This window comes from Populus euphratica, unplaced genomic scaffold, assembly GCF_000495115.2.
Source record: "Populus euphratica unplaced genomic scaffold, PopEup_1.0 scaffold708.1, whole genome shotgun sequence".
NCBI classification, from domain to species: domain Eukaryota; kingdom Viridiplantae; phylum Streptophyta; class Magnoliopsida; order Malpighiales; family Salicaceae; genus Populus; species Populus euphratica.
Genome location: NW_011500378.1, coordinates 123,792 through 132,205, shown reverse-complemented (window position 1 = coordinate 132,205; position 8,414 = coordinate 123,792). Strand labels below are relative to the sequence as shown.

The 8,414-nt window shown below is 35.3% G+C and overlaps 1 protein-coding gene across 4 annotated transcripts; it reads left to right on the top strand.

The window, feature by feature from the left end:
• The first annotated feature begins 517 nt into the window (after positions 1 to 517).
• LOC105114206 (probable LRR receptor-like serine/threonine-protein kinase At1g53430) lies at positions 518 to 6,990 on the top strand. 4 transcript variants are annotated; one of them, XM_011010688.1, is made up of 17 exons: positions 518 to 639; positions 728 to 799; positions 891 to 962; positions 1,359 to 1,430; positions 1,503 to 1,574; positions 1,713 to 1,784; positions 1,897 to 1,971; positions 2,276 to 2,347; positions 2,491 to 2,553; positions 2,635 to 2,712; positions 3,562 to 3,633; positions 3,764 to 3,775; positions 3,852 to 3,895; positions 5,574 to 5,941; positions 6,012 to 6,204; positions 6,508 to 6,644; positions 6,750 to 6,990. In XM_011010688.1, the coding sequence occupies exons 1-16, from the start codon at positions 533 to 535 to the stop codon at positions 6,636 to 6,638; spliced, it is 1,575 nt and encodes a 524-aa protein (XP_011008990.1). In that variant the 5' UTR covers positions 518 to 532; the 3' UTR covers positions 6,639 to 6,644; positions 6,750 to 6,990. The 4 variants fall into 4 exon arrangements, with proteins under 4 accessions (XP_011008990.1, XP_011008989.1, XP_011008991.1 ...); XM_011010687.1 differs by having other exon boundaries at positions 6,490 to 6,644; XM_011010689.1 differs by lacking the exon at positions 2,276 to 2,347 and having other exon boundaries at positions 6,490 to 6,644.
• The last annotated feature ends 1,424 nt before the right edge of the window (positions 6,991 to 8,414 follow it).

The window sequence follows — 8,414 nt, the reverse complement described above, 5'->3', positions numbered from 1 at the left end:
TCGAGTTAGGGGAAAAAATACATTTGAAAAAAAAAAAACTAGGTCTTTACCAGGTTTTGTCGAGTTACCTAAGTTTCGAGTTGACCTAATAGGTTGAACAGTTTTTTTCGGGGCCAATTGCAAACCCAAGTGTTGAATGAAACAACCTTTATCAAGGCCCTGAGTCACTGTAGTCCTGGACTGACCTGACCTGCCAAGCCCAGACGGATTTGATAATTATAGTCTCTACCTTCCACCTGTGGGGAAGAGAAGGATATAATGTTGAGAGGGGGCTAGGATTTTAACATCCTAGTTGATAGAGCGCCCAAACTGCTAGGAATTTTTCGAAACAAAATTCCATGCTCCAATTGTGCAACCCGTCGGATGAAGATTGGGTTCTTAAAAGTTTTATGAAGTTTTCCTGCTTGTTTGTTCAGATAATAAAGAAAAAGGGAAATTTGATTTGATATTTGTTTCTTAGCTGACAGAAAAGCAAAAAGTAAATCTCATAATAGAACAATTAAAGAATAGATCAGAATGATGGGATTAAACAATGTGTGTTAATATCTGTTCATCTTCCTGTCACAGCATTCTCCGCCTAAACTTCCTCAATGGTACTATACCTGAAGCTTTGGGCACACTATCTTCCCTAAATATTCTGTAAGGATAATTCTCATCTTCACTACTTTTTTCATTCTACATGATTTCCTATTGATTTCTCTTACACAACATATCATTCGATTTGCAGGGATCTTTACAGTAACTCGTTATCAGGACATATTCCCGTTGAATTAGGAGAACTGTCTGTTCTTCAGTTTTTGTAAGAAAAGTAGACTCACCACTTTTTTAGTTTCACTTTCAAGTGTACTACGAATAATCCACGTTTTTTTCTGTTTACTTGGAGGAAAAAGGAATCTGGATGACAATAATCTTGATGGCGAACTTCCGGAGGAGCTTGGGAATTTGGTCACTCTTCAACACCTGTAAATTTCTTTTTCTTGATGTTTTTGTTCATAATCACGGGGAAGTCGAACTCATGACCCCTTGATTAATACTAGATGAGGAAGGATTACCTACAGGTTTCTGGCCTTGTAGCAGTGAGCCTTGCACATTCAAGGAGATCACATATTCAAACTCTCCTTTGAAAATTTGGAATTTAAAAATATCCCAAGAGAAGAAAGAGTAGCCCCTCAACTTCTATCTGATCATACGACTTCTCTACCTTATTTTATACTAATTACTAACACTAGTTCCATAAATGTTTGACATTTGACAACAAAATGTAGGGCTGAACCAATTTCAATAAAAAAAATGACGAGATTAATTATAATACTTTGTCTTATCTTTGGCCTTGACCTAACAGCTTTAATTTTTTCCAGCTACTTGACGGCAAACAAATTTACAGGGAGGATCCCTGAGACTTTTGACAAACTTATCCATCTGGAAACCTTGTGAGTTTTCCTTCTTTAAATTTTTTCTATTGCTATTTTAATTATTTTATTTTACGGTTTGGGCCAAAGCAGTGCAGTAGGTGGAAACTATTTGTCTGGTCAGATGCCTAGTTATATTGGAAATTGGGTCAACCTCACTAAACTGTAAGTCTTCTTTGACTTGTATATATATAAATATATATTTCTGCAAATGATAGCAAAGCTAAATGTTATAGTCTATTAAATTTACAAAGCAAAACAATTTGGTGAATTTAGCTGACCGGTCCATTGTGTACTTGTCAGGATTCTTATAGGAAATAATTTTGAAGGGACTCTGCCTGCAGAAACTTTTAGTCTGCCCAAATTACAGAGATTGTACGTGCAGTGCTGTGATGCCATGCATTTTGTTCGTTTTACATGTTCAGATACAAATGAAACATGCTGTTTTCTTAGTAATGAATTCTAAAGTATTGTTAAATTATTCCAGGTTGGTCAGTGACGTAAGTAATCCTGGAATATCTTTCCCAAAACGTGAAGTAATACCTGAAAGTTTGATTTACTTGTGAGTATTCGTTTTTCTTCATTGGAGCCAAAAGTTTTACCTTAGCGATTCTTATTACATTTGTCCACGAAGCTACAGTTAAGCTGTTAAGTTTGAGATTTCCGCCAGTAGACCAGAAGTTCAAGTCCTGAAAAAGGAGGGATGAGATTTAAAAAGTGAGAGAGCTACCTCTTTTTGTATCGCTCAAGAACCATTAGATCCTTCCATGAACCGAAAAATATATTTTAGAAACTAAAATTATCTAGCAAATTTAAGTTGTTAACTACCAATATAGATTCCTTTACTTCTTCAATTATTTCTGCAGAGTTCTGAGAAATTGCAAAATTAATGGTTCAATACCCGAATACATTGGCAAGTGGCCTGAATTATCATACCTGTACGTACGTTTACCTTCCTCATAATAATGTTGAGTTGTTTTAGTCTGTGGGCATCAAAACTTCAACATAAAATTCCATCTCAAGTTATCAATGTTGATTAGTATCGAACCGAGATTTGATGCGTTTTTGCTTTGTCTTGCAGTGATTTGAGCTTCAACAACTTAAGTGGTGGAGTTCCAGAATCATTTCAGAAACTGAATAAGTTGTATGTGTTTGATTTCTTCTTATATCTAACATAACCAGCTAGCCAGCCAGTGTTTCTGATGGGTTGGTGTTTCCTGCTTAGATTTTTAACAAGCAACGAACTTACTAAGCTTCCTTCCTGGATCACTAAGAAGCCGAAGCCATCTTCCTATCCTAAAGCGTAAGATCGTAGATTTTAGCATCCAATTCTGCAAGCTTATTTTCAATTGTCTACTTAAGTTATGGAAATATGATTCAATAACGTCAAATTTTTTTTTATTTCATTCGATTGATCAGTCACCCGTAGCCTCCTTGAATTTCAATAGTTTGTTTATGTAGAAGATCTTTGGAATCATAGAAAATCAATGTACACTTAACAATAATTGGAAAACTATATTCATACAAATCTTTCATGCACAGATATTAAAATAAATTTATTCATGCTTAACCCCTTACTAAAACATGTGAAACCCACAATTCATCATTTATCAATTTTGATGTAATATCCTTTTTAAAGTTTGCTAAAGCGCATTAGCAATGTCTTCTTTGTACAATGTAATTTGTCCTTCTTGCCTGCTCTAGTGTCAAAGATTGATTTCAATCCAATAATTTAAAATGTTAAATGAAATCTTAGAATATAATTTATATTATTCTTTAACACATCCTTTTAAGTGAAAACTTTTTGGGTTTGAAACTTGCATAAGTTAACACTATTTGTGATTGCTTAGCCATCAAGACTCTGATACCAGTTAATTTAATCCAAAAACTTAAACTAGTAGGTGAGGTCTTGTAAAATAATTTATATTATTCTCTAATATATAATAGTTGAGGAGAAAATCACTTATTTTTTTTTTCCATGCCTAAGCATTTTGCTATCTTTAAATAGAAAGGTTCTAGTTGCTATGTGAGATTTCAAATCATGACTGTTTAAATATTAAAATTTTAATATAATATTAAAAAATTATTTTAATTTAAAAATAATTTTATATTACTCATTCTAAGATCATTTTTATTATTTGTTATGTGGCAGAGATCTCTCATATAATAACTTCAATGTGAAATGTACAAATGAAAAATGCTCTGGATTGGCATCTGTAAACATGTAAGGGACTGGACAACTCGTATCTATTTTCAATCATATACCTGACAATTTTATTGACTTCTAGATCACTTCTGAAAGTTTCTCACTGATTTTTTTTTAATCTGATTTCATGATGTTGGTGCTTTTCCAGACTCCCGACTAGGTATGTGTGGTATCATCATTTTTTCAAGAAGAGTGATCCTGAAGTATTCTAACAAATTAACTTTCGTGTTTCTTAGGTCATTTATTGATAACATGAAGACGGAAAAATGCTATCGAAAGCGTATGTTCATTCTTTGAAAACTAAATTAAGTAACGGCATATTCTGCGTATCCAATTGGAATTCCATATTTTTTTTATTTTTTTTTAAAGAACCCAGCAGTCCATAGCCAGGTACTCTAAGAGTTTAGGCATAGCAATTAGTGGTTTATGGAGAAAGAGACTTGAATTACCATGACAGAGATTGGATTGGCTAGTTGATAGGCTACTATGACCCCAACGGACAGTTTTATGCCCAAACTCTATATATATAAAAAAAAGGTCGTTTGAAAACGGTGGCCTCCTTGCAAGTGGGAAGGGGTCACTACCACTAAAGGCCAGTGGTTCAATTCCTTATCTAAATTAGTTTCGCACTTCAGACGGCTAAGATTTGATCAAAACAATTCTGGCCTGATAAACGGCCCAGATTCAATCTCAAAACCGGTTGCACGTAGACTCTGCCACACAGGATTAAAATCCAGGGAGCTGACGTGGCTGTGATGATGTGTCAGCCACGTAGGACATATAGAGTCAACCAAATCTGACGTGGCAATTTGACTGGTCAGAGTGCTGATGTGTCAGGTGGCGTGTCTGATGACTGCGCAGAACTGCTGACATGCCTAATGACGTGGCAGTTTGACTGGCCAGAGTGCTGATGTGTCAGGCGACGTGTCTGATGACTGTGCAGAACTGCTGACGTGGCTGATGACGTGGACAGTCGCCCCGTCGGAGCTCTGGGGCGGTTTTCGGCATCCGATTTTGACGCGGTTTTCACCAGTGGCTTCGTCTCTTCCTCCTCTACACAATGGAATGGTCAAAACATAATTTTAAAAACTTTTATTTTTGAGCAAAATCAAACACCACTTTAAACCGAAAGCTCTGATACCAATTGTTAAGAATTCCGACCGGTGATGTACTGATATTTGCTCATAGGAGGCCAAGCACACTGACACAATATTTAACATGGTTCGGCAAAACCGCCTACATCCACGAGAGAAGCCATTACATTATGTAGGGAGAGTACAAGATTTACAACAATAGAGGAGAAGGAATCATCCTCTCTTTGAGCAACTCTCAACCTCACTCTATTTCTCTCCTTTTGTGCTGCAATGGCAGCCCACTCTCTCCTACATTTCTCACTTCTTTGGCTCTACTTCCTCTCTCATTTTGCTCTCTCATATATGCCTCTATTTATAGGCATTCATGGAAGCTCTTCTTGGTTTGTTGTCAACATTGGTGGCTACCAACTCTAGCTCATTCAATAATGGTGGCCACCAACTCTATCTCATTCAACAATGGTGGCTACTAATAGTCAATGGTAAATAGTTGGTGCCTTACATGAAATGGCAACCAACCTAACATTTTAACTAACCTAAAAGGAAAAATCTAGATTAACTTTCGAGCCATAGAACTTGCAGGAAATTTTGCCAATACACTTGAAAGTTCTATAGTTCTTTGAATTATGGACAAGTAATCATTCTTTCCTAGAACATTCCTAGAGTTTGTTTGATTTCTCTAGAACTTTCATAACTTAGCTTAGCACTAACTTGTAGTTTGTAGTATTTTCTAGAATTGATCTCTAGAATCTTCTTTAAGTGAATTAATAATTTAACATATATAGGGAATTTTTACGTTCTAATTATGCTGGTTGAATTTGTTATGAGTAACGATTATGTTTGTACTGAAAATAAGTTTACTTGCAGATAATTCCTTGTTTATAAATTGTGGTGGTGAGGAGCTTAACGTGGGAAAGGATCATTATCACAACGACACCTCAACATCAAGTTTTAATCTCAGTCCATCTGACGATTGGGCTTATAGCTTTTCTGGGGACTACCTCTGGGCAACTGTCAATGCCAGTACTTTCGTAAGAAACTCAACATGTAAAGATTGTACTCCTGAGACAAAGATAGATAATGATTTTCGCCTAGCTCCGATTTCTCTAATGTATTATGGGCTCTGCTTACATAAAGGCAAGTACATTGTGACCCTTCATTTTTCTGAAACATTGTATTCAAAGGGTGAAGATCATAGCATAACAGGGAAACGGGTGTTTGATGTTTATATTCAGGTAAGAATTTCACTTTTCAGAATGCCAGTTAATGTACTCATATCACATTTTAAGGAAATCTTGATTGTAGGGACGGTTGGTGAAGAAAGATCTCAACATAAAGGAAATCCCTGAACTACAAAATGAAGTAAGAAAGCTAAAATTCCCAGCTAAAATAAATGAAGGTTCGTTGGAGATCAAGCTTCTCTGGGCAGGCAAAGGATCTCTGTACAATCCACCTGGTATCAATGGACCTCTCATAGAAGCTATTTCCGTCACTCGTGGTAGGAAGCTACTCTTCCTTTTTTGCTAAAACCTTGCAGAATTCTGTTAGTCAGTTCTTTATATGCTGTGAGAATCGTAGTTTAGAAACTGGGGTAGACCTGGCCTAAGGTCCGGTTGCAGATCAGTAAAGTTAACCCAGATTTTTCTTTCAAAAAAGAGCATGACACAACATTGTTTTTAAAAATTCAACTTTCTCAACTGACCGCCTTGGTTCAAGCCTTAGGATCAAGACCAGGTTTTAGAATTTTAGTGAGAATAATTTATTGCATGATTGACAACTGCAGCTTTTTATGTTTCTGAAGTTTCCAGAAAACTACATCGTTGGGAAATCGCGTTGATTACAATAGGCTGTCTTTTGTTTCTGATGTTGTTGTTGGCGTTCTCCTTGAGAATGGGCTGGATAGGAGGCAGAAAATTGCGCAGTGGGCACTAAGCGAAGGTAATATTAGTTCTCTATCTGAAGAATTCTTAAAATAATTGTGGTGTGATTCACTCCATTCATGAGTGACTTTCAAAAGTGATGGTGTTGTTTTTTGTGGGCCAGCTATCAAGAAATGCCAGGTTGCCACCTGAAAATGGTACCTTTAAGCCTGAACGATGTATATCTCATCTACAAAAGGCAGCTCATCAGCGTCAAGCATGCATGTTTGAAACCATGATCTCAAGAGTTTTTATTAATTGATGTAATAATACATTAGGATGTTTGTTTTTCATTGGTTTAAAAATTCAAAAAAACAAGAAAATACTTCCCTTTGATCTAAATCGATATCTGAGATTTTGTGACCGATGAAAGTGTTGTGTAAGCCGGAATGCCCAGCTCCTAGTTTTGGTTTTGGTGTCATTAAATCAAATCAAATCATTCGAGGGAAGGTTGATCCCTTTATGAAAATACTGTTGGATATGTGATTAAAGTTCCACGTTGATTAAAAATAGAGAGGATCATGAGTATATAAAAATGAATAAATATCTTTATTGATATAAGGATTTTTGGATATAGTCCAAAAACAAATATATAAAAGTTTAGATTCAAAATGAACAATATCATACTAATATAAAAATAGATGATATCCATAAATCCTTACATATACGAGTTTGCAAATACTGCACATAGATCTTGATTTCGTTGCACTTGGTTAGTTTCCTCATGTTTGGGGAGCTTGGCACAAGATTACCATAACGTCTTGATATACTGCATGCTTAAGCTTCTTAAGCTGCTCGATCTTGGCTGTGATCAGCTGATAGTCATAAATTTTACTTGTTCAGTCTCGTTAATCCTGACTACTTTTTATCAATGATGCTCAAGCTGAAATCAAATAGCTAAGTTAATTAACTTGACAAATCGGTTTTACTATGTTAACTTGTTTTCTTTTATTCTCTCGGTTTTTAATTTCCTTTTTCTGATCAATGACGCATGCCATGATGATGATATTCAGATCAGCCAGAATGTGGTCTACCAAACCGAAAAATAGACCGAGGGGTTAATTGTATCATATTCATTGTAAAGGAGTTATTGGACCAGATTAACTTGGTGAAGGGCATGTGGAGATTTTAAGCCAGTCATCCTCCAATCCTTGATTTAAATACAATTTCAAATTTTAATTGTTCCCAATCTTATGGGAATAAATAAAAAACAGTACTTAGTATTTCCTGATTCCATTTCTTTTTTTATATATATATAATCATCGATATATTTATTATTGTTAGTCATTCTTTTTCCTTTTCTTTTTCATTTTTATCATTGGTATTTTGCACTTTTCTTATCATTGTATTCTCTCTTTATTCCTGTGATATTTTTAAATCAGAATCAGAGACGACTGAAAGTAACAAAATACAAGAAAAAATATATAAAAAAATAGTAAAGAATACAAAAGGCATTGCTCTATGCTGAAGCAATTACTTTGATTACTATCCAAAAGAAGTCTTCCTCACTTTAGTTTATCAGTCCCCAGTTCCCCCCTTCACGTGTAGACGAAAATAGAAAAAAAAATTAAAAGAGAACAGTAAAGTATTAGATAGCCATTTGTGCAGCATGCATGTTCATCAAGATACACACAGAGTACTGTGGGGGAATTAGAAGGCTATTCATCTTTTTTGTGCATGCATATTTATATAAATAGTATTATAACAATGTTCTCGAGGCAGAACCTTCTCAATCAGAAACCATTTGTGACTATGAACACGTCTAATACAACATTCTTAGGATAGAACC